Below are 27,064 nucleotides of genomic sequence, written 5' to 3'. Positions count from 1 at the left end.
ATAATATTGAGAGCTCATGGACAACTGTTCTGTGACACATAACCACTGTTGCCATGTTTCTTCATGGCATCTCATACTTATCCTCTAATTCATTTTACTTTGCATTGTGGCATAACAGCAAAATTAAGTATCAATTCCTTAAAAGAAACCCCAAAACAACAAAATCATCACTGGAGGGGTGGGGAGAGAGTACTAAAATAATACATGATCCCAGTTTTGAATATAACTGAAGGCAGGGCATGCTTCTAGCCTCATCTCTTTCTGCAGCTGTTTTGTACATGTAACTCTCAATGACTATTCAGTTTTACTGGAGTTGCCATCTGCAGGTCAGTTATTCAACCAGGCCAAGGTACAGACCTTGGAAGTACTACTCCTAATCCATTAACACTGAGAGTTGCTGTAATTTCTTTACAGAAACATTACTTTAGTGCACAGGAATCATTGTAATGACACACAAATGATATTTAAAAAAAAAAAACACACGAGATCATTAGATTTTGAAGATCTCGAAGAACAGGTGTAGAATGAGTAATTTTTAAGTCTCTTCAAAAGTTAGATTTTCTATTTAGTCACCTATTTACTGAAAACTGAATCACAGAACTATTCTATGATTCTATGATAAATGCAGTTTTCAGTAAAACAAAAAACAAAGATGCAAAGTTTACTGAAGGTGACTTCAAAAGTCTAATGAACTCGTGTTAATCTCCAGTGATCCAAACTTACGGGCATAAATCTATCACAACATTCAAATATTTAAATCTCTAAATATCAGGTGTGAAAAATACACAGACTTACTCCTCATTCACAGGCACAAAGATATAATCTTTACTGAAGATGTTTATATGACGAGTCCACGTTCTTACTCTTCTGTGTCTTCTCTGTGCTGCTCTGCAGAAACCAAATGACAACTGTTGTTCAGATTTGTTCTTTTTTAGTTAAAGCAAAGCATGGGGATTAGTACTCCTACATCTTCCCCAATCCCTCAATAGGTTTTACACTTACTCTTGAAATTTCTCTGACAGAGAAAAAAACAAATCTGCACACCGTTAAGCCCACGTGACTAACAAGCCATTTGTGAACTGTCTTAAACTCTTCTGGAAAAAAAAACAAACCATCCATAGAATTGAAAGAATTTCTTGCAGTTACTTAACCAGTAAGTATTATTTTCTCAACAAAATGCAAAAATCTCATCTAAACACCAGCCAGTATAAAACAGATCTATAGCAACTTACCAACATCCATTAATTAAAATTCACAGTACCACTTTGAAGGCCTATCTAAACAACCTTATCTTTTGAAGGAAAACACTAAATACAGTCATGCAACACAACTGCAGCAAAGCCAGGACTGAAACAGACCCCCTCCAGTCCTGAGCTTTAAGTGCTGGAGCACATTTCATTTCCAGTCCTACAGACATAATGCATGAGGACAGGTAACTAGGAGAATAATAAAAAATTAAGAAGAAACCTAAATGTATATTTTCAACTTTCTTAGGTTGCACAAGTTGAAATAGAAACAAACAGTTTATGAAACTTTGCTCCGGTATCATCTGAAAGCAAAAATCACTGTACTCAGGAGACATCCCTATTCCCATTCTGATTCCATCTTGATCAGCAATTAAGAAAGGTAACTTCAGTGCAGGGTGAACAGGAGAAAATGAGTAATGGAAAAGCAGCGGGACTCTGCATGGGCCAGCACTAAGTGAAGACTTGCCATAAAAGCTTCCTCTGCTACATGACTCTATAAGTACTGGGAATTGAAAGGGGAAAGCACCTATAGAAAGGGTTCTCATCTACTGCCTAAGCAGCATAAACAAAGGGAAGCAAAAGGTCTTTATGTTAAGCTGAAATTAATTTCATTTACAACAGTACAGAGCCCAATTTCCCCTATCCATTTATCAAAAAACTCCACAGAAACAAAAACCCAAACCACCTGTAATCACCAGATAAGTATCTAAGCCCAAACATAAAATCAGAACTTCCAAAGCTATCTCTTGATCTGGAGCAGCTATAGTCCTTGAAGTATGGGGAATTACGAGTGCCACTCCAGTTCCTTAAGAAGGTTATGCACAGCCCAGCCTTGCTAGAGGAATCAGATCAAGCCACAACAGCAGCCTTAACATGGATAGTTTTGTTTCCACCTCAGAACATTCAGGGTCAGAAGACAGGAAAACGATGGAAGACATTCTCTAAAGCACAGCTCCCTGAATTTTTGAGACATCTTTGAGAATATTACAGAAGTTGCATTCTTTTTGCCCTTAATAGCTTTCACCTAGCAGTGACTGCAACACACACAACATGGCACACCTCTTTGGGCAGGTGGCCATCGAGTTTGTCAGTAGGATGAAAAACCTGGGGAATAAAAGAAGATAAAAATGGATAAAAGAAGAAAAATCACTTCAGGGAGAAACAGGATGAGGGAAATAAAACAAAACAACCAACAACTTCGATAAAACTAATGATGAAAACAGAATGAAAGTCGCTGGCAGATCATCACTGTAAGTGAAGTGGCAGGGCAAGTTCCACTCTCAAACATCAGTACTGAGAAGAAATGGAGAGTGTTCTAGAGATTGTTTTTATAGAATCTTAGCTAGAAACACAAAGCGATACAGGGTTCTTGAGCTGTTAATGATACTTTTTCTGTGAAACTCTCCAATTCCATTGTTCACAAGTGTTAAAAACCAAATGTGCAAACATGGTGTGTAAAAAGTCTTATTAAAACTTCAGACAAGAATTTATTATCAATACGTATAATGAAATATGTGATAAATCTAAAAATAATTTTAGAAGTGCGATATCTTGAAATTATGCATACCTTGCAAAACTGCATAGAATAAAAAGATCAAAATACATAAATTAATTGTCTGAAAGTTCAGACAAAGTTGGAGAAACGTGATAACATTTTCATTCCCATTCATTATGAATCACATGCACATTTAAATGAAAAACATCAATATGCTTAAAATGAGAGTTACAACATTTAATCACTAACCCCTTGCAGAACAATGATTGCTATTTAATGTGCTAACTAGAAGATCTGCAGATCTTCCAAGTGGCATCGACTGTCAGCTTATTTCTGCACATAACAGTGTCTAAAATGAACTTACGGAACTTTGAGATCCCCCTCAGAATTTTTTTCTGCCCTGGTCAGGCACTTATAGAAGAAACTGCTAAAAATGTGTGTGCGGTCAGCAAGATGTTTTGGCACCTTTTCCAACAACAGGTATCTACCAAACAAAAAAGAAGGAAATAATTAAATTCCTTTTCTAGAAAGTACCATTACTTTCTGATTTGAAAAAAAAAACACAACAACAACAAACCACCAAACCCCCCCCAAAAAACTAACAATCCCCACCCACCCCCCCCCCCCCAAAAAAAAAACAAAACAAAACAACACAACTATTTTAATGACTTATCATACTCAGGTTAATAATGCTTCTGAATTTATTTTTAGGGTTAGGTTTCTAGTCTTTGTTATCCTTTAGATAACAAGTTTTAACTGGCTTCTGATTGCTCACAGTTACAGCAGCCATACTGCATGCCAAGCAAAATGGAACTCTTGCAGATGGCCTTCAAAAGAGCCAGAATTCTGCTTAGGTTTAAGTCAGCACAAGGAAAATAAATCTCGGCTTCAGAGAATTGCGTTCCACCATGCTGGTTCTGGAAAACTTGCTTTCACAAACAACTTTAGGATGATGGCACAAAGCAGGTATGCCAAGCACAGCTAACTCAAGAAGCTTCCACAATTAGCTGTAGTGCTTTCTGCAGGAGTTGTACTTCAGAATTTCTGAACTCTTGTCTGGAATAGGAAAGGATGCTTCATTTCATGTGAGCTTAGTAAATAAACTACTAGTACAGACTCTCTACTTTGTTCAGGTGCCTGCTTAAACCTGCTCAGCACTTTCTGTTCTGTGAGGTCACCAAGAGGCTTTTTTCCCCACACTATTCTGTCTGGATGATATCACAGCCCTTTAGAGGGACAAGAGGAATTAAATTGAAACAATTGAACCTGCTGAACCTGCTGAGAATACACAAATCTTTACAAGGAGTCCAACTTACAAATTCATCATGCTGTTACTTCAGAAATTATTGTATCATATTTAGAGACCAGCATTACAGTAGTTCAAGTCCAGATTAGGTCACATAAAGAAGGGTACAATTAAAGCTGTGATTACTTACTTAAGATAGAAATCAATAATGACATCATTGAGAAACTCTCCATATTCTAAGCACTCTAGGTCTTCTCTTGTGACTCCCAGTCCTCCTTTTGCAGGTGGGGGTGGATAAATAATTAAGCTAGAAAATACAAATCAAAATCAGGTTGTAAGAGTGACAAACATTATTTTTCACATGTAGAAGATTTTCTAGAAAACCTGTTAAAAATGGTGATTTTCAAAACTGTTGACTAACTCAAACATCCTTTACCATTTCTTATTCCAACAGTTGAGAGTTACAAATTAAATGTGCACCCAACTGCACACTGAAATTTTGAGAAAAGTTTTCAAAAAGGAGATTATTTTTTTACCTTCATCTTGGTTTTCTTTTTTTTTTTAATAGAAAGTAATTGACAAATGGCTATATAAAATGGAAATAAATTCTAGGGGAGATATTCTCAAATGGTATTAATGAACAGTGACTTTTTGTTCATTAAGAGTCCAATAGGACTCCCATGTTTCCCAGCAGGAAACTTGGGTTTACGCACCATATGTACTGTAAGTAGATTGAAACTGCCCAAGTTACCTCTACTACTAGTATTTAAAATATATTTAAAAAGCTGTGTATTAACAAACATATTACTTAAATGGAATGACAAAATGAGCAGTTTTGCTGTTGCAGAAACAAAAACAACTGCTATACTGTCAGTGACTGCAGAAGGCAAGAATTCTTAGGAGCAATTTACTCCAGTAATGTTTGCTGTACTAGAAGCACAAGGACGAACAGACTAGTGCAGACAGAACTGAGGTACATCAGTACTCTCCTAGTACCTCATTGCATTACACACCTCTGTGTTCTCAAAATTTTGTGTCTTTAGCTAACCAAGCTCCTGTACTAACTAGTAAATTGTATGACAAACTAGTTATAAATAGAGAGCCAGAAGAGTAAAAGAAAACATTGCTTATATTAAAAAAGAAAAAAAAGACTCAGCTGAAGTTTAAAGTTTTGCCGTGATACAGACTTAGATGGAAACTCACAGAAGCCATGAGGTCCCTACCCTCCCATTGATGCATCCATGATATGATGTAGTCACAGTTAAGGTATTCTGACTTCTGTGAGATTTTCTGTCATCCTGTAACACATCCATTTTGTCTGTTAACTATTAGGACGGAAACAGGAATAACTATATTCATACTCAGTGGTACTTTAGATTTCTAGAACATCTTTAAGATAACACTTTCAAATAAACTACAGAATAGTAGTTGAAGCCAAGGTTTTTATTCCTGCAATTTGTTTATTCAATCTGTTATATTTTCATCCTCTCATTTATATGAAATATACATACTTCTTAACTGCTCCAGTTTCTCTTACTTCTTTCCATTCTTCATTCAGTGCAAAGGACAGAGAGATAGAATAGCAACCACTATTCTGCTTATTTGCAAGGGCATAACTGGGCCTGGCCACTTTTGATTTTGATTCCTACCAGAAAAAAATCCAAACAATAATAATAGTAAAAATCATTATACAGCTTAATATGTAAAACAGAACACACAATAAACAAGCCTGAAGCCCACAGGAATATCCTGCATCTCCGAAGAGGAATCCTGCTGGAGAGCAGAAGTGTAAACATCATGATTTAGGCAAACATGCCACTAGTCATATAGCTAAAAAAGTTATATCCCTTTTAAAAAGATGACAGTTCTTCCTCTGTTCATAACCTCTCTCTAAAACTGTTTAAGCATATTCAGCCAAGTGATACAGAATTGGTTTTGGGGAAGAAAACTGGACCTGTTGGACCTGAACGGATGAAGAAAAGTATCAGACTGTCTTAACAGGAGCTGTGAATGTTTGGAAGGTTTAAAAATCTAGTTCTTAACCAATTTGCCTAAAGATGATACAGATTTAGGACATGCTAGCTTAATTTTTAAGTTCCCAGTTTCACAGACAGATTGATCTATTGTCTCTGTGCTTTTTTCTGATGGGATCAAACATATGTAATTTCTGAAGTGACAAGGATGTAGGGTTGTGTTAAGACAGTGCTCCTCAGAGGGAGGTACCTTGCACAACTCCATCTTTCCAGCACCATTAGGAATTATTTAGCATTTCAAGCTGTGACTGGCCCAGCAGTACATCATCTAGAGGTGTCTGGAATGAGCAAGATACACAGCTCCTCCTCTGCTGCATCTCTTCACTTCCAGCTCAACTGAAAAAATGGCTCCATCACTCCCTACTTGATTAACTCCAAAACTGCTGCCCTGAAGACACCACAAGGGTAGAAAATCCCCGTGGTTCTAGGCATAATCAACCATGAGCTGACAAAGCTTCACTATTTGCCACTTACTGACGAGGTCTATACACTATCCCTCTGTGGACACAATCTAGTTTACTGCAAATCTTGCCCCATTGTGCAATAATAAGAGAAATAACATGAGAGAAATAACAAACATGATTGATTTTCTTTTTATTTAGCTATGGACAGAAGATGTATCTAAAATTTACTAAAATGTGTGAATGCCAACAGGTGGTGATGAATCAAACAACTAACCTGAACTGCAGGCTCATAAGCATCTGCGATATTCTGTTTTGGTATACATTGCTTTAGTAGATCCTTACTGTAATTTATAAAAGAGCTCTCTTCAGGAGAAAGGTCCTTAAACAAGGATAGTGCTTCCTTCAAAGACAAAAACTCAAGGAGATCTGGTGCTCTGTTCTTCTTGCTCACACCTGTAATCACTTCAGTCAGTCTGTCTTCTTCCCATTCTGTGAGTGGTTGGGACAGTTTAAGAAATACAAATTCACTAGATTTAGCTGGAGAAAGGAGAGAATGAGTATTAACTATTAGGTTACATGATAAAAGCTCATTTGCAGAACCAAAAAGGAGCACTGAGAGACAATGGCAGGAGTGGAAGCCAAAGTAATATACTGCCAGGTTCCTCTCAGAGGCCATCAGCCAACCAAAGGCCCACCTCCGTAAACCCAGAGGAGCGCAGGAGCACAATGGCTGTAAGAACCCAAATTAAGGACTGGGAGAAAGGGACACCCAGTCTGGGCCCTTCCTAGGGCTGTCCCTGGAGACCTTCAGGCCCAGGGTTCAGACCTGAAACCCATCAAGATGAGTCAACGCCAGATCACCTTTCAGACTGAGGAGAGATTGTGCTGAGGTGTATGGCACACATGATGAGAGACCAGGGAAGAGCATTTGGAGATTGCCCAGGACTTCTTATGGGATGTTTAAGGGAGGAAGCAAAGGCAGGCATTCAGATAATTTGGAGAGGAACAAGTATGGGAAAATAGAGGGCTAAAGGCATAAAAAGGACCAGTCACATCTAAATACTTTGCTAGTCAATACACTTGTCTGACACGCCCTGTGCATTAATTAGCAGTCTATCCCATCTTCTCATTAAATTTCTTTCTAGCTCTCTCCTGGGTGAACTCGCTATTTGATGGGGGGAAGGGATGTGTGGGTGTCTCTGAACACAGCAACTGAAGTGCAAGCAAGCACAGCTGCTAGCGGATCAAGCCTCTTGGGAGGCAGGAGGGTGAGCAAGTTCCTAAGGGACAGCTCTCACTGTGGGATTCACCATGTATCTCTAAGGATGAGAGCACTGGGGGGAGTCAGCTACTGGGACCAGGGGAGTCCTGGCCAGCTATGTGCCTGTGTGTGCATGACAGCTTTTACAAGCAACTGGCACTGGCTTGTATGAACAGATGCCAGCAATGGGAAGACGGGGATCCAGGGCCAGCAACTGAGCAAAGTGTCTTTTAATAGCAAATTGTAATAATGCAATCATAGAATCACAGAATGGCTAGGGTTGGAAAGGTTCCAACCCTATCCATCCCCTCTGCCAAGGGCAGGGATGCCTAGACCATGACGCCCAAGGCCCTGTTCAACCTGGCCTTGAACACAGCTAGTGATGGAGCATCCACCACTCCTTTGGGCAGCCTGTTGCAGTGCCTCACCAGCCTCAAAGTAAAGAATTTCCTCCTTGTATCTAGCCTAAATCTCTCCTGTTTAAATTTAAACCCATTAGCCCTTGTCCTGTTGCTGCAGTCTCTGATGAAGAGTCCCTCTCTGGTATCCTTGTAGACCCCCTTCAGATACTGGAAGGCTGCTATGAGGACTCCATGCAGCCTTCTCTTCTCCAGGCTGAACAGACACAACTTTCTCAGCCTGTCTTCACACAGGAAGTGCTCCAGGCCCCTGATGGTCCTTGCGGCCCTCCGCTGGACTTGCACAAGAGCTCCATGTCCTTATACTGGGGACACCAGAACTGCACACAGTGCTCCAAGTGGGGTCTCATGAGAGCAGAGTAGAGGGGCGGGATCACCTCCTTCAACCTGCTGGTCCACTCCTGATGAAGCTCCACAGATGGTTGGCCTTTTGGGCTGCGAGCACTCACTGCCAGCTCATGTTAAGTTTCTCATTGACCAACACCCTTAAGTTCTTCTCTGCAGGGTTGCTCTGAATCACTTCTCTGCCCAACCTGTATGCAGTCTTGTCAAAGATCAAATCAACCTTTACCTGCCAATCCTTTCAACCAGCAGGTACTTTTCTCGAGAATTTATTTTAAAGGGGGAAATACTTTATACACAAGCCCCGTTTCAGAGAGCCTCCTCACACAGATTACAACTGAACTGTGTTACAAGGTCTTTTTGTTTAAGTAGAAGAGATTGTGAATCACATTGTGGGGTTTTTATTTCCCCAAGTACAACAAGGCATTTTAGAAAAGCAAAATTGGCCAACTTATGTTTAAAAAAAACGCTACAGGCTATCCTCAGCATTCCAGAAACACAGCTGTAAAATAACTGCTTTATTGATATGCCATATATTTGACCTTTTTATTGCATTTAAGGAAAAATACTACTTACATGGCTTGCTCATGACTAACTTTCCTAATTGGGTTTCAATCTTTTCTACATAATCCACAGACAACCAAAGGAAAATTATCGTTGTTGCAGAACAGCCACCATCACTTCTCCACATACCAAACCTTCTCAGATCCAGAGTATCTACTGTCAGGTTAATACTCTTATTAAGAGCCACTGTAGAAAATAAAGTTTTAAATATCCATATCTTTCATTGCCATAGATAAAGTCATACATGTTATAGTAATTACACACTAAGACATAAGTATGATCAAAGCGTATTAAAACAGTACTTGTAGATTTTATTCCTGGTATTACGTAAATTGTGAGAATCTAATACTTAAATAGGCTATATCAAACTACGGAAAATGAAGTTACCAAATTGTAACACCCAAAGCTAAACATCTAAATGCTATTCTTCATGGAATAAAAAATATGGCCTTTTTTTTTGCTCAGGATAATCAGAGTTAATAACTACAAATATAGACAAAATACTATAAATCATGAATTCCTATTAGTCAATCCAATTCAGAACTTCTCACCTTCTCAGAACCTTCTCCTATGGGATAGAGAAACCACATATCATCTTTGGAAAATGGACTGAATAAAAATCTACAGTTATATCCCTCTTAGCTTTACTCAACTTACATTATTGTTTAATAAACCTAAGGATCTAAAATCCTAATCTGAAAAGACTGAGGTTTCACCTCAAAAACACAGTAAATACAGTCATATTTACTATAGTTCAACACTTAATATATGCAGGGATGTGGGAGGAAAGGCCATTAAAACTACAAATTCACCTTAAAAGTGTAAGAAGCTGCTAAGTTATTAATGCTTACACTATAGACAATAATATTTTTATTTATTGAAAAATTAAATTTTAAAAATTAATTGTCTTTGTGAGGCAAGTAAGATTATAAATTGCTCATAAGTAAATACTAAGTATTTTAATGCAATACTTTAATGATATAGAGTTAAGGGAAGGCTAAAGAAGAAAATTCTCTTACCCTGAAATGGGATCACAATATACTTGATTGTAAACTGAAATAAGATTAAAAAAAAAAAAAAAAAATCAGTTTGCTTTCTACAAATTGATTAAAACAAAGTAGAATTGTTAATTATCTACTATCTTTCCTTGCTGATAGCCAAATAAACTGAAAATAGTATCACAGAACCATTTAGGTTGGAAAAGACCCTTAAGATCATAAAGTCCAACCATTAATCTAACAAGCCCAATATGTCTAGTATGAGAATTAATATTGCTTACTTGACCTAAAAGAACATTCCTACTGCAACACGTATTGCAGAATCTAAATGACAGCCAAGTAACTTCCAGAGGTGCTAAGCACTGAGAAATAAGCAGAAAGTTGTGGAGAAGCCTACAGGCTTCTTACGAAGAAAAAAATCATGAACACTTAGGACAAAAGGAGGTTAAGCACCCCATGATCAAGACCACTACCTACACTATTTGAATCAAGGACGCTATATAGACAATCCAACACTGGGGTATATTTTGCTATTTAGAATAACCTTTGAATTAAAGGCCTTTGAACAGTCTGTTTACACCACTGCTATGTTAAAAAGACTTGGCTAAATAAAGAATGCTTTTCACTTTGACAGAAGGTTGTCATACACATTGAGAGGGTTTTTTTACGTTACCACAGTACGCACAAAGAATAAAGATTTTTTTTTTCCCCATGGAAAATTTTCAATGTCTACCTAAAAGCTTGACTCTAAAAATATTTCAACTTGTCACTCTAATTATTCTGGCATATCAATTCCGGAAATTTCCATGAAATGTTCTCACTGCTGGATGAGAACTACTGCACAAAACTGCTCTTTAGTGCAAAGCTAAAACTATTATTACAATCCAAGATTTCAAAATGTGTTACTGTAGAGCAAAAAATAAAAAAATAAAAAAAGGCAGACATGTTCAAACATGTCTTTTTCTATTGCAATATACAGAATGAGTCTCATCAAAGACCTGTTGAAAGTCCTGCAGCTGGTACTTTATTTGAAGTATATTTCTACACCTTGTGAGTAGCACATTGCGTATGTACTAGTGCTTTTAGTATTAGTTTTTTAGGTCTTTAAAGAGACAAAATAAGCGTTTTCTGGTTATTACAACCAGAGCAAGGTCAGCACGTAGTATATATTTGAACTCTGATCACTATGGACTACTTTATTCAAATATCTGTACTATTTCTGAGAAAAGTAATTGGTGTTTATTTCAAGTGACATTAATTCTAACATGGCCATTATTTTCCATTAAGATTCACTAAAAGCTTCATTAGTATAATTTCTGTTCCAGTACAGCGTTTTCACAGAACCTTTATCTCTGAAAACTGGACCCACAGATAATCCCAGTTAGCTTTTCAACTGACAGCAATCCAAACATACAAGGTAATGGAGTACATACTCCATTGCTTAGCCAAAGCAAAACTCAGTGCTTCCACACTAAGTACCACTAGCATTGCTTAACTAGAATTTTAATTTTTAAATATTCTCAAAATTTCACTATAACAAAACAACTCACCCTAGCAGGACCTGTTGATAGCCAGTTAAATTTCCCAATGTAAAGACTATCAAATTTCACTGCCAATGCTGGGTTTGTCTGTTTTCTAGGTGTGCTTCCAGAATGTAAACTGACAGGACATTTATCTTCAATTGACTCTGTTATAAACTGGAGGGTGAAAAAAAAAATAAATAAAAAAAAAAATATGTATTTAGTAAAGGGCTCCAAATGAGATACTTCCCTCTTGAACCTCAGGAATTTTCTTTGCATGTTTGTAAGAATTTACTCCCAAAGCCAAGTTCCATATAAAAATCCCATATTAAAAAGCTGTAAATATTATTACAATCATTACAATACCCTTAAGGGCTTAACAGTATCTTGCTTCACCACTAAATTTCCCATTGAAAGATATAGTCTGTGCTCTTTATTAATCTAGAGCCAAGTAAAACCTCAAGTAACACAGCAATAACAAATACCCTCTTTTGATATCAAAGGTACAGGATCCAATTCAGTGCTTATGATCAAAATGATGCATCTGTATGAAGAAGAAGCAATGGGTCTTCTGGCTTGTTTCAGGATTACAGAGGTAACCCAAATCCAAGTCAAAGCCAAAATGGGGCAATAACATTTACAGCTAGTTTCAGATTCAGTGCTAGCCACACAGGAATGGGAACTTTACCCTATCTCTGTCTGCTGTCAACAAAGATCCTTGAACTCCATGCACTGAATTACAGCAGAGGACTGAAAGACAAGAAGAAACTGGGGACTTGAACTTGATCAATATAAAACATTGTGTGAAAAAAAAAATAAAACCCCCCACTCCTTTTCACAGACATATCTTCATCATGTCTACCTCTAGCTCAGGTTAGTATTTGATCCGTCCTGTTTGTAGTATTAAACATTCCCAAATGTTTATTTTCAAACTATGAAATACACTGTATGTTGCAAAAGCACTTAAGCTTCAGATCCAGAGATCTTCTCTGAAGACTGTCCAGAATTCTATCTGTGAATTACTGCAGCTACTGTTTGTTGCTGGGACTAATCATATCTGCTCTAAGCATTTCACTTTTGTCCTGACACGAAAGAAAAAAATAAACACTGAAGAAATAAAGGGTTGGCATAACAATACATAGTCCAAAAACTGGAGTACCTGCTCTGTGTGACTTTCCATCTTGTCTTCCACCTGCTTTGCTGAGAAATTGAAGTCAGACTGTTGGTCTCTTTCTTTACTATCAGTGATATTACCCTGAAGCAGCTCAGTGCATTTTGGTTCAGAAGGTCTATCTTCATCATCACTGGAAAGGACAACTAAAGAGATAAAAAGAAGTATGCACATACTTCACAATGCAGACTTCGGAATATTTCATTCACTATAGATTTCAGATGAACAAAAAATTCTCTCTTGTATGTAATATCAAAATACATTGCTCAAACAAGTCGGCATGCATGAAAGCAAATGCAACAAGTACTGCTTTGTACCTTTATTAACACTCTTTACCCAAGATCCTCAAAACTATTAAAAGAAAGAGGCCACAACACAGCTATTTCAAAGAAGAAAAAGTATTTTTTTCCCAGTTTAAGCAACATTAAAAATTACAAGCTTAATTTTCCATAGCCACAAAATCAGCTGCAAAATAAGGATTGGAGTTTGAAAATCCTGCTGTCTATCCCGTTTCACAAGTACACGACCCTCTACGCTTCAGTAGAGGACACTGGCTCTAAGCACTGCTCTCTAACCTGCACAATGCATTATAAACAACACGAACTCTGTCTTCAATCTTTTGTTTCTCATGTTTCAACCAGTCATACATGAGTTCTCCTGGTACCTAAGTGTACCAGTAGTAATTGTCAGCAGCACAGATACAGTACATACTTGGATCAACTGAAACAAGTTGCCGATTACCCCTGTAGAGTCTGTTCCGCAGCTTGCTCAGGTACTGTGACGTGTCCATCTTTAATTTCCTGATGGTACTAACTTGTGGTGAAGCCACATCCCCACTGATGGCAGAAAGCTGTTTCTCTGACAAGTTTCTGAATGCAGACTCTGAGCCAGGTTCCTCCAGGCAGCTGTGAGCAGGTCTTAAGTGGTTGTGGGTGGAAGCATCTTTATAGTATCTCTCTAATGGCTGGGGAATACCATCTGGCACCAGAATTGCATTAGATCTGCAATCTTGTCCATTCTCACAGAGTGTGCTGACACCAGGAGGCTGAGTTGAACTCAATCGTTGCTCTTTCTAGAAAACAGGTATCAGAGACAGGATATATGCTTATTTCTTGACATTTCTATGATGGTTCAGATTAGTGACCATTGAGATTTAGTTATGTGCTAGATAAAATAATTATAGCTTAATGTAACTGCATTTAGAGCTCATCAGTAATTTCTCCCCATATTCCAAAGGCTGTTACATAAGGCATGAGGACCAACCTTTTAGAAGTCTACTCTGACCCTCTTTCAAACTAACCAAGAAACTATTTGTGAATTTTTAGCAGCTCTCACCGTCTTGACACTGAAAGACTAAGCACCAGTGATGTTCATTACCTTGCAAATGTGCGGCTTGGTCAGCTGGGCAAACAGGACTCAGCAACTGTCTATTTTTATGGGGTTTCAATCAGAAGGTTACAGAGATGCCTTTATTATATTCAAATGCTTGAATATAAATCACAGTTTGTACTGGTCTGATTGATTCCCTCAGTCATTTCTTTTTTTTTTTTCCCTCCTTCCTTTTAAATCTTAATGACAGGTAAGAATAAAACTTTAGGGAAGAATACAATAGAATGAGGAGGAGGGAGAAAGACGACATCTGCAAGATTTCCATAACCCGAGGTATACTTTGTAATTTTTCTGTTGAAGTCCCTAATAAGTTCTACACCATCTGTGAAAGAAGATTCACTTAAGTACCTAGATGCCTCATTTCCAAGATTGTTTTACTCCATGCTCCTGTCTAAAGAAAACACTCATTCATCTCTTGCAACCTCTCTCTTATAATGAGCTTATTCTGATGTTGTGGACAAAAAGAGTTACATATAATCACTCTCCTTGATGCACCACTGAGCTACTTCCCCTCAACAGCTATGACAGCATCCCTGGATACCCTAGTTATTAGTACAATTATTTTATTTCAGATGTTGCTACTATTTCTACTGAAGTATGTATGCTTGTGTGTACATAAACACACATATACAACTTACAGATAGTAGAAGTGATTTTTCTGGAATGTGTGCATTACAATCACCAGAAATATGGCCACTAGATCTTCTTTTCCTTTTCTCAGAATCAAAAGGACCCGATTGCTTCTGACTGCTCCTCTTTTTCAGTTCATCATAGCTCTTGTTTTCTGTGTCAGAAAAGAAAAAGTGATTTAATGGGTTACCCTTAAAATCCTTTCCATTTCTTCATAAACAATATGTCTTAAATAAAATGCATGGAAGCAGATACCGTCCACAACAATTCCTTCCTTTTTTTAATTGTGCATGGCTGCCAAAATATATTCCCTAAAATAATTCAGGAAAGATTATTATTGCACCATTAGTTAAGGTAAGGGTATAACCAAACTCCTAGCTCCCTTTTGAGTAAGAATTACCACCCCATACTCAACAGTCTTTATTTCTGCTGGATGCAATATTCTCCATTTCCTGTTCTAAATCTGCAAATATTACTAGCCAGTATTAAAAAAAAGATAGAAAATTCTCCCTGGAGACTCAGCCTAGAGTTTACCATTTTTCAGCAGTAAATACATTGCCATATAGCATAAACATTTTAAAAAGGTTTACAAACCATTTGAGCATTCTTAATGTATTACATTCTTGAATATAAAAGACCTATAAAATAAGGATTATAAAGGTGCACTGAGCCTGCCCTAAATTTCCTTTTTCTTCCACAGATCTGATTCACCATAGCTTTATTCCTATTTAAAATCAGCTATTCAACACATTTTACCATATCAGTGAACAAACTCCATGCAATTTGAGAAAACACATACACTGCATACAACAGCTATTTTGTTTCTGTGCTCTCCTCATAATACTAGACAAAAAAATTTCTAACACTCTCCAGAATTGATATTTAAATCCCAGATTATTACTCACTACAAACCTTTCTTTTGCAGTTCCTGTCTTCTAGAAGTGAGGACATTATTTTTTTCTGGTTCCTTAGAAGCCTTGGTCAATTTACAGAGATCATCATCTGTCTTCCTCAGGCAATGTTCAGATCTGTAAAGAGTATTAACTATGACTTACCTTTAATTTTGAAATAATACTGAATAAAAATCCCAACAGAAACAACTGTTGGTTAGACCACAGACTTCTGCCTTTCTTGTAACCATGCGGAGTGTGGCAAATGAAGCACAAACCAATTCAGTTCCAGTTGCAGAAATACAGATACTCTAACACTATGAATGAAAAGGATGCTTCTAAAAAGATGTAAAGTATGAAAATTTGACATGCCTGACATCAGACAGTGAAATATTATTTTGTAAAGCATGACTGCAACAAGAAAATATAACAAGGAAAAAGAGAACAATGTCAGTTGAGTGCATCTTTGGCTTTGTCATTAACACAATGGGAATGTGGCAATGTAGTACATTTTTAACTTAGATTTAGAATGGTTTATAGAATCCACTGAGTAGGTTCCTGCAATGAGAAAAGAGTTTAAATAGAAATTCCTGATCATAAGGGCCTGACACAGCAACTTTGAAGAAGGCCTGAACGGGGCCTATAGGGATGCTGGGGAGGGACTCTTCATTAGGGACTGTAGTGATAGGAAAAGGGGTAACAGGTTAAAACTTGAACAGGGGAAGTTTAGATTGGTTATAAGCAGGAAATTCTTTCCTGTTAGGGTGGTGAGGCACTGGAATGGGTTGCCCAGGGAGGTTGTGAATGCTCCATCCCTGGCAGTGTTCAAGACCAGGTTGGACGACGCCTTGGGTGATACGGTTTAGTGTGAGGTGTCCCTGCCCACGGCAGGGGGGTTGGAACTTGATGATCTGAAGGTCCTTTCCAACCCTAACTATTCTATGATTCTATGTTTCTATGAAAGAGGAAGAAACAGAAAATGGTTACAGTACCAGAAACTAGGAAAACTACAGGTGTTCAGTTGTGTTTGTAGTTTTATTCTAAGAAGGTTACACAACAAAATAATCAGTTGAGGGGGGTTGGAATTAATTTTATTAGTTTGGAACTTTTGGGGGGTTGTTTCTGTTTTGTTGGGGTTTTGTTTGTTTTTTTTTTTGTGTTGGTTTCTGCGTTGGTTTTTTTTTTTGAATAAGAGAATATACTTGTAAAGAATATTAACTGGATGGGGCTTTGAACAACCTGGTCCAGCAGAAGGTGTCCCTGGCTGTGGCAGAGGGGTTGGAACTAGATGAGCTTTAAGGTCCCTTCCAACCCAAACCATTCTATGATATTCAGGACGTAATGATCAACTCAACAGTATGACATCCTCACATCCATACACTGATCTTGTAAACATACTCTTAATTTTTCTGGAGGCTAGTTAGAGCTGACAAAAATCTGTGTAACTGGATTTTGGTTTCTAGTGTATGCATTAGGGTAACATTTATCTGTATGCTTATGTGATACTTTCTCACATGAACTTCATTACATTAGGTATGCAAGATTTCTGAAAATTTATCAGGGTTTCAAGATAAAAGAAACTAACCCCTGTGACCTCCACCTCATTCTCTGTGAGACTTGGAAAATGAAAAAGAAAATAAAGAAGATCTCACAGATAAAGCAATTTAATGTTGCTCTGGAAAATCTGTTTCATTCCTCCTTTTGTCACCTCACTTAATCCAAAGAGATTTTGTGTTCATTGTTTTGTTTTATAATGTGCCTAACTCAAATTGTTGCAGTCTCTAATTTGCAAAAAGATAAGCCAATCACCATGATGACTGAAATCACTGACAGCTGAGCTTGGACTCATGAAGAACACCACTGACTATGGGAAAGAACAGTCTTGACATCTCAATCTAGACAGCCAAAACTGTTGGACACTTTCTGAATAAGTGCCTGCTCTTCAGTGCCACACCTGTAGAATATCGGTACTCTTTGGGAATACTGGAAAGACAAATAAATTCCAAGTCCAATCAAATACAGTGTTCTGACACCACAGGAGTGAACAGTATATAAGAATTATGAAGAAATTACCAAAGAATCATTAACTGAAGAATCATTAATTGGCCAATATGAAGAACAAGTGTTTGGTAAGTGTTATTATTCATTCTGTACATTGAGCAAGTCATAGTCTTTCATAGATCAGGCAGCTCTAGTTCTGAAATAACCTCACTACAGAAAACTGCATTTTGGAACCCACATTTCTCTCTCAACTTACATATTTGTATGCATAACAGCTATCTAGATTTGACTACCTTAAAAGGACATACAAAACCATTATGTGTTTTTTAGCATTTGTTTTACAGCAACATCACAATTCAGGCATTTCATCAATAGCAAATATTTCAGTAAGAATGTTTCAGCTAATAGAATTCCATGAATATATTTACTTTATACACAAATTCTGCACATTTTATTTTCACTTCTAATCTTTGCTGATAACTCAGTTTAAAATGCACTTAACAGATATATGCGTAACCTTAGAATCTATGTCATTATTTACTAAAGTGTTCTTAACAGCCACGAGAAACAACACCTTAAACCCTTAAATTTCTTTACATTTAAAACCTACCTCAAATTGTTTAGTTATAATGATAAGTCAGTGGTGACTTAAATGCATTTCACACTCAGTTGCAATGAACGAGCAATGCAAAATCCACCAATTCTGTAATACCAAAAGCAAAAAAGGAAACAGAGAACTTGCAGCAAGTTCTAGCAGACAGAGAAAGATTAAATTATTACCACCCTGTTCTGATCACACACAATTCTTTAATCTTAAATTCCATAATACAAAACTGGCACAATTTTCAGTAAAACAGAGCATGCATTCTAGCTACTCTGACAATACAGAAGAATCTCTATATGACCATGTGCATACATATGTATAATGCTTATAAGGGGAAGCTTTTACTCTCCTCTGAAAGAAGAGATACCAAAAGAATCAGTGCCAAGACCTTAGTTACAGACAGGTGACCAAGATTAAGTCATGTCTTTGTTGAAACAATTCCTAAATTCTCTATTTCCTATATGGTATCAATTACAACTTGCAGTAATGTGCTGGTCACTGGGGATGGGTGAAAAATCCTGCTAATGACAAACTTCTTAATATACTAGAAAAGCACAGGAACAACATATTAATCCTTCAAACAATAAACTACTCCAGATCTAAAGCAAGTTGAAAGTACACTAACTACTAAAAAAAATTGACTAACTGACTAGTTCAAACCATTCTTGTGCTTAACATAAAACTCAATAGCCAACCTTCAGACATGAGCTTGAAAACATATGCAACATTTCCTCAGATTTAGAGGGCTACATACATGAGTTCATGTATTCCTCTTGAACAATGCACTACCTCCCATCATCCAGAACAACACCAAGTGGAAAAATCAGTTATTAACATTATATATCTTTAAGACTTTGTAGTAAAACAAAGAAAAAGAAAAATCAAACCAAACAACCAACCAAACAAAAACATCAAAACCCATACCAATTCAAAACAAATTCCTCCCACTTTAGTCAGCCCAAAGTTATAGAGAAATATTTATTAGCAACAAATATAAAACTTCTAAAATGAGAGTCTACTGAACTGTTCTAAATCCCTCATTTAAATTGCAGCTTTGTCACATTAATTTAAGCAGCAATGGGGATCCCAACAGGAAAAAAAAAAAAAGGAGAAAAAGAAAGGAATTCACACTAATTTATGTCCTGATACACTAATTTATGTATCAGAATGAAGAATATGATCTGCTTTTCTCAAGAATTTTTAAGATTTCTTTAACCCGGCATCTGCTGATTATTGCTGCCCTCACAAATAATTCTTCCTTTCCTTCCTCTTCCTATTTTCTTCCCTCAAATTTCTTGCTATTTGTTCCTGTGGATACCTTGCTGTTGAGCGAAGAGGCAGCTATAAAAGACAAGAAGAAACAGCTTACTCTGAATTCAACTGCCATCTTACACTGAAATAAGCGTTATACAATTCTAATACCTGATTTCTGCTACATTTATACGTCAAGCCTTACTCTGATGCTCAATCAACCTAAACGTAGGAAGAAAAGAGGGAAAGTAGATGTTACACAATAAAAGGACACACAGCCCTTAAACAATGGCACTCTAGGACTAAGACCTCTGGTGGATCAGTGTGAAAATAAATGAACTATCACAGAGAGGAATATGCAGAAATTTTGCAAAAGAAGCTATCTGAAATCATGCTGGAACATGTTAACAGCAACAGGAAAGCAAGATTTTGGTTATGGACACAAACCCAACTTAAATGCATTTGAATTACTTGGCCATTTCCATGGATCAAAACACTGATCTATGGTAAACAGAAATTTATTACAAGAGAAGTAGACTATTCACATCAAGTACAGCAAATCAGAACAAATGCAATGTTAAAACTGCTCACTGGAGCAGCATGTTAGTTGTTAGCTTGCATTCGGGAAACTGATCTCATGATTCAAGACAACAATATAACAAAACTTGTTTCAGGGAAATTCTTTTCATTTTGAAGTTATGTCACTTCAGGAAAACTGGCAAAATCAGCAGTAACATACCTTTCAGATAGAAAAGAACTTTCATGAGGAGAATTTAATATCTGACATGTCTGTAGGCTGACAACAGATGATGAGGGTAGTTGACCCAATTGTAATTTATCAGCAGCAGATAAATTTGCATCAATTATTACATGGCTGTCAATGTATTTTCTTCCAACTTTCGTCCTCAGGACATTCGTCAAGATAACTTTCGGTTGCCTGCCACATATATAACAGTAAATCATAAATACTTCATTGCAATCTAGAGAAAGAAACTTGGTAATTATCAAACACAATTATTTGCAGTCCCTTAGAGACAAAACAAAATTCTACCAAGGAACTTAAATCCAAGGTAAGCAGATAAACACACACACAAAAAAAAAAAGCAACAAGAGACCAGGGTAATTAAAACTAGCCATATAATTTCACCTTAGCCAGGTATAACTCATACTGCACATAGTCTCTAACGCATAATTTAAATATTGTTTAAAAACTGACAAATGTTTATCTCTAGCTTTCATGCATACTTATCTATACACATTTATTAGAACTATGGAGAAAACAGTCTTGATTTTCCTCTGAACAAGAAGCCTCCAATAAAACACACTGAATTTTCTCAAGCACTTACACAAAAAGGTAGCATTAGATTTTGTTCCCCTCTTCAACTTTCAGATGGCATTCTACAGTATAGCAATAGCAAGGCTCAGAAAAACAAGCAAGGGTTAGAGAAGACAAGCATCAACAATAAGTTAACCAGAAATATGAAGATGCAACTGCTCACTTGAGCACACATATGTAATAGCAGCACAACTTATTTTATATAATGCCACTGCAGCCAGCTTGTTGTACAGCTCTTGATTTACACATTTAGTTTCTCATACTGTGATTTAAATTCTACCACTTTCATTGCAATTTATTCCGCATGAGGATGTAACATCATGGCCTCTTTTTGAATCTGTTGTAAACAAAACTGTTGTTTGGGTATTGGCTGTGTAATTCTTCTGTCTTGTATATTCACACACAAAACACATTCCAGCACAGACTGTGTGATGTCTGGAGAGCCTTCAGATCTCCTCTTGCACCAAGATGTAAATTTGCTTTAAATCAGGAGACTATCTTACAGACAAGATGTTGCAGAGGCACACAGGTGATAACCAATGAGGATAACAATTGAGAAGAAAGGTCTAATATGAGAACACTAGTGTAGTCTGGATGTAACCTCCAATAAATGAAGTCCCTAAACTGTTACCATTAGGAGCTCAGAGAGAAAACCCATTCAACAGTAGCCATACTTTGGCAATTTGGCCACTCTGTGGAGGGGAGAAGGAGAGATACTGAATATGCTTTTTTCTGACCGTTTATGTCAGTTTTCCTATTTTCATGGAGTCTGAAACAGTAACAGTAAAAATACAGTTTGATAACTTCTCTGAGAAGACAACACAAGTGTATTCTTTTCACAAGATTAAAAAAAAATAATAATAATTTGAGAGTCCAATGGCTAAATCAGAATTAATTGGTCCTGTTAGCACATGACCACCTAGAAGCCTTTTTATAAAAGGGCACACTACAGAGTGCCTGGCACCATCTCTCTCAATGATTATCAAAAGGAACCAGTCCAAGGGAATTGAATCAAGTCAGATGAAATGAGAATGAAAACATGGCTCATGAACAAGACATCTGTGGTACAAAGAACACTTTCTCATGAAAAAACAACTGCAAGGAAAATTATTTTTAGTGACACAAGGTGAAGACAACATACCTTTTAGACAGAAAAAGGCTTTGGAGAGTAGGGTTTAAAATTTGCCAAATCTTTATGCTAGCAGCAGATGATGAGGGTGGTTGATCTGACCGCAGCTTGCCAGCATCAGAAAAATTAGCACCAGTTTTAGGCTGCATCTGTGTGTATTTTCTTCCTATTTTTGTCCACAGGACATTCGTCAAGATAACTTTGGGTTGCCTGCCATTTAATAATAAATTAATAATAGGGTGCTGAGAACTGCTAAAGTCACACAGATTCAACAACATTTTTCTACAAGTTTACTGTCTCTGTATCGGACCTTGTATCTTCACCAGAATTACATTCACTTCCCTGACAATTTACAAAACAGTTCTCTTTGGAGAAGAGGAAACACAAGCATCTCTTGACCAGGACAGCCTTCCAAGGTTTTTTCCTTCTGGCGTCAGTGACTAACACATCCGTATATGATTCTGAAGAGGTAAATGTTCAGTGCAGACACATGGAAATCTTGGTGCATCTTCTTATTGCAAAATGTTAGAAATGGTGTCACTATGGTCTTACAAACAGTCCTGAAAGTGTACACTTGAGCATTTGCAGGATATGGAAAGAAGGACTCATATTGTAGCATCATATTTGGTAATCATGATACTGGTTCCCATATCACAAATTAGCTTATGTTCTTCTTGTGGAAGAATCAAGAAGCTAGTACAATCTCTTAGTTCTGAAGCTCCAACTAATTTTTATTGAATTTTAGCAAAGAAACAGCATACAATTATAAATTACAAAGTTAGTAAAAACTCACTACACTATCGAAGTTCTTTAAAAAGGTATTCATAATTTGCTGATCCTGCTAGATTGGTACTCAAGTCTTTGCATAAAGAATTAATTGTGCAGCCTGACCAGTAATTTGGAAAGTTTCCTTATGAACTGGTAAGCATTATATATCATAGATAATTTGTAAGGATTGACTTTATTTTCAAACAGATGAGACCTGGAATTGTTTTTGCAGGGCTGGTCCTAAGCAGACACTGAGGTTCAGGCTCATTTGACAATTTAAAAAAATTATTGAGGCAAAAATTGCTTTTTGGATTGCATGCTTTGCTTTACAAACTAAATTGTTCATACTGCAGAGCAAGAATCCTTCCTTTATAGCTACAGAAAACCTTTTACTACTCACATAGTTCTTATATGCATGCTACAATGACATTTATTAAGCAAATTCTGTTACTCTTCAATGGATTGAAAGCACTGCAAGCAACTTGCCAGAAATTAGTTTTCCCACAGACATGCTGCATTCAGCTCAACAGCACAGTTATGGGGTACCTTGTGGTAAACAAATATAAGTATGGCATAAAAACTGCTGGAGAACAGCAGGATATATCTAAACCTAAAAAAAATAAATCTGGAACCACATTACTAGTGAAACACACTGAACTTGGGGAAGACGTTTCACATCATCATTTATTTTTGCTCCTTCATTAGCTGCTGCATGTTGAGATTTCTTTTCCTGTTCACTTTCTATGTTAACAAGACACATAACCCCTCACTGAACTTGAAAAGCCAGCAAGGTTCCTATGCATAGCTTGCACAACCTACATGTAAGATATGAATGCTGGTCAAGCTTACTAGATCTCTGTATCACTTACTACCTTAACATGCATGCAATTAGCTGCTTCCTCTTTGAGCTCTGCTATGCATATCCTAGACCAGTGGTCTTCAAATTTCATTTGTTTTAATCATACATCTCTATCACTAAATATATTTTGAGCATGTATCTTCAGTATGTTTAATTTTTATACATATGTACTAATAATACACATTAGGAAATAAATAGAAATTTTTAAAAGGATGCAATAAAGTAAACTATTCATTAATTGTGCAAAATATATTTCCTTCCTGCATCCTAATGGATTGTCTTGCTCACACCACACCTTAGAGACCCCTGCCTAGACAAAGGACAATAACCTAAATGGTTCCCACTCAAAGCTAGGTAACTTGAGTTTAAGTGAAGGCAGTTTCCTCTAATCTCTTTGACTTCTTTTAGAAGTAAAAAAAAACAAAACAAAAAAAAAAAAACACAAAAAAAAAAAACCACACAAAAACAAACCAAAAAAACCCACACAAAATACCCCAACCTGAATAAAGACAACCTGATGCCAAGAATCTGGACAGAGGTGAAAGCGTTATATAACAGATTGGCCCTAATTAGCTCTTGGGAAAAAAAAAAGTAATCCAGGGTTTCTGAACTGAATCTATGAAGGCAATGAGAAGACACATGTACAAGGACAGTCTCATTAGATGACTGATCTAAACTACAGAATTGCTTCAGAATGTTTTAGGCAGAGTCAGGAAAAGGCAGGTATACATTTGTTCTTTTACCTATACCTGTTACTCTGTAACTACTAAATCCAAAATTCAGCTACGTAAGAACCTATTAGACCATTAAGAAAATTTGCAACTAGTAAAACAGTTAAAGGCTATTACAAGGTGAAAGTCATCAAATCATGCAAATTCATCTTAGGACACTAGACATTTACACTTCTGCTTTAATTTCCTCCTTAAAGATAAAGCCCAAACTACTTCAGAGGTCCAGTTTCTAAAGAGCTATAGTGGAAAGACATTTCATCTTTTGGGGTACCAGAAAAGATGAAGCAATGAAAAACTAATCCACGTATTTCTCCTCTTCCTCAAGAAGGACTCAAAATTACAGATCAAACTTTGAAGTATTTAAATAGCATTTTTCCAATTTTCCTCCAAATACAAAATGGTTGCAGAAGTGGGCCATACTAATACAAAGATGTGAATCAAAGTTTCTCCTTTAAAAGAAACCAAACAAAACCAGAAACATTTTAAAATTATTCCTTTAGAGCACTAAGAGACAACAAAAATGTGTTATTCTCTATGGAATACTTCCGTTCTCCTACCTAGAATCATGCTGAGCCTAATAGTTTATTTTCCAAATAAACTAAATCATTTCTGTTTTCCTTGTTCCACCTCACAGAAATGCCAGATATGTTTTTTCTATTTGTCAAACACAAGGTGTCATAATGAAATTTTACTAAATTTAGAGTGAACCTGGAAGGTAATTAGTCCAGTGGGAACATATATGGTTACAGAATCTTTATTTTAATTGCATGATAGGGACTTGTAAAGATAACATAAAAAAAGATTCCAAACTGTAGGGACTTTAGCAACACCATTATGACAGAGAAAGCCCAAAGCACGAGGTAAAGGAGTCAGAAACAAAATTTCCAGTGAAACTGGATTTCATTACATATAGTTTGTTGGCCACCTTGGAAACTCAGACCTGACATTCTTTGCCCACATTCACATCAGCACAGACCTTGGCAAGCTCCAGGGCTGAACGTAATTTGGTTTATTTGATTGTTATTAGGTACAGAATTTGTAATGTTTCCCAGTCTCTTGATTTAAATGGATCTATACATTTTAAGCAAGTATCTTTGTAAAAATGATCTTAGAATTAAAAAAAAAAAAAAAAAAAACACAAAAAAAAACACAAAAAAACAACCAAAAAAGAAACCAAACCAAAACCACACGTGCAACTAGCTTTGCACTGGAAATCTGTGCAAGGAGAGAAACTTTTAACAAACAAGAAAGAAAACCATGTACAACTGGATATTCTTAAAGATGTCACTGCCAGGCTAAGGCATCACTTCTTATGTGGCATCAGTTTTTGACTGAAGACCTTGACAGGACAACTGGTTATGACCTGATCTTCAGAGCTTTACAGTGGCATCAGACCTTTCAACGGTTTCCCTTTCTAAAGGGGGAATGGCATCTGGCAGCACTTCTTGAAAAATTCTGTCATTAAGACTGAGCATAAAATAGATTCAGGGAAAATATCTACACTTGAACCAACCTGTACATATGTAAACAACGGCAGAGACAGAGATCCCTGAATTACCTGTTAAATTGTCCACTGAATAAAGTGAGCAAGTAATGCAAAAGACACAAATTAGTGCCAAGAAGAAAAAAAGGCAAGTATACATTAAAAGCAAGTCCCACCCGCAGACCCAGCAACTAAACTGCACAAGATTAAGACTGGAGGCATCTTGGTAAAGAAAAAACAAAGGTTCCTAAAGCAAGCACCTATCATATCACTTCTTATCTACCTCTACAAAACTGAAAAAAATACCTAAGCAAAGGTAATGAAAACATACTTATATATGCAAGAATGGAACAGCTGAAAAAAAAAAAAATTCTGAAAAATGCTATTAGCTGCTCCTGCCAAGTCTATCACAGAAAAAAAACAAGTATTGTCCTACCTTCCAAAGCAAGGGACCAAAAGCTATTAATTGTTTGCACCCCTTTGGGGAAAATGTTTGACCTCTATTTCAGATGAAACATGCTTCCCTAAACATTTGAAATTAGCTCCTATCAATAAAGAATACTGTTTTTAAAACAACAGAAGCCAATAGCAACTAGTAAGTAAGTCATTAAGATTTATTTACTGCTTTTCATTGCAAATGAAAAAAGGAACAGAGAAACTTTTGCATTAGAAATATTCTCACCATGCTACTTCACCTTTCCTCTTCTGAGAAGTGTTACCAGTTCTGACTTTTGCTCAACAAATACCACTTCTTCAGAACCTGTGTGCTCTTTCTACTTATTAGGCAACAAGGTCAGTGTTGATTTTGACTTAATGAGAAACACTGGGTACTCATGTGGAAAACTTAGAACAAGGGTTTTTTGCATATGGTAAATTAAGTTCATTTTACAACGTACCTTCAGCTAGTCTCTAAGCACACATCTCTTTCTGAGGAAGTGAAAAATGCACAGGTTTGATATCTGAATGTTAACTGTCTTTTTACAGTCTAAATTATCTCTCGCTAATGTGCTAGTAAGAATTTTGGTTAAAATGATGGAACATCTACAAATGCTACTTGAAATTCTCTCATCTCTTAACATACATAACAGATCCAAAAGTAACTCAAAGTTGAAAGGTCAGTTCAAAGCTTACTGAAAGGCCTTTAGAGATTCACATCAGGTATCAACCATTTCACAGCATAATTAAAACTCAGGAAGCTGCAATTAACATAACTTTTATACTTGGCTAGGTTGAGCCACTCCCTCAATCAAAATTACTGAGAGAAGCATTTTGAAGTAACTACATGTTAACTAA

The 27,064-nt window shown here is 36.7% G+C and overlaps 2 protein-coding genes across 4 annotated transcripts in view; one reads left to right on the top strand and one right to left on the bottom strand.

Moving 5' to 3' along the window:
- The window catches only part of NXPE3 (neurexophilin and PC-esterase domain family member 3), a 480,868-nt gene that overhangs the window by 321,842 nt on the left and 131,962 nt on the right, over positions 1 to 27,064 (top strand). The window lies entirely within an intron of this gene.
- Positions 1 to 27,064, bottom strand: part of SENP7 (SUMO specific peptidase 7) — a 43,003-nt gene that overhangs the window by 8,614 nt on the left and 7,325 nt on the right. For all 3 annotated transcript variants that reach the window (XM_062624780.1, XM_062624782.1, XM_062624781.1), the window contains 14 exons: positions 21,943 to 22,140; positions 20,205 to 20,402; positions 15,632 to 15,747; positions 14,728 to 14,873; positions 13,412 to 13,772; positions 12,689 to 12,846; positions 11,560 to 11,706; positions 10,031 to 10,064; positions 9,024 to 9,197; positions 6,700 to 6,962; positions 5,500 to 5,633; positions 4,179 to 4,295; positions 3,107 to 3,226; positions 796 to 888 (listed from right to left, as the gene is read on the bottom strand). In XM_062624780.1, the coding sequence (XP_062480764.1) occupies positions 796 to 888; positions 3,107 to 3,226; positions 4,179 to 4,295; positions 5,500 to 5,633; positions 6,700 to 6,962; positions 9,024 to 9,197; positions 10,031 to 10,064; positions 11,560 to 11,706; positions 12,689 to 12,846; positions 13,412 to 13,772; positions 14,728 to 14,873; positions 15,632 to 15,747; positions 20,205 to 20,402; positions 21,943 to 22,140 (2,259 nt within the window). The remainder of the gene's footprint in view (positions 1 to 795; positions 889 to 3,106; positions 3,227 to 4,178; positions 4,296 to 5,499; positions 5,634 to 6,699; positions 6,963 to 9,023; positions 9,198 to 10,030; positions 10,065 to 11,559; positions 11,707 to 12,688; positions 12,847 to 13,411; positions 13,773 to 14,727; positions 14,874 to 15,631; positions 15,748 to 20,204; positions 20,403 to 21,942; positions 22,141 to 27,064) is intronic.

Source organism: Pezoporus occidentalis, unplaced genomic scaffold (assembly GCF_034315485.1).
Source record: "Pezoporus occidentalis ecotype Australia unplaced genomic scaffold, CSIRO_AGI_Poc_V1 ctg271, whole genome shotgun sequence".
In the NCBI taxonomy this organism is placed as follows: domain Eukaryota; kingdom Metazoa; phylum Chordata; class Aves; order Psittaciformes; family Psittacidae; genus Pezoporus; species Pezoporus occidentalis.
This window is presented reverse-complemented; position numbering and strand designations above follow the sequence as displayed.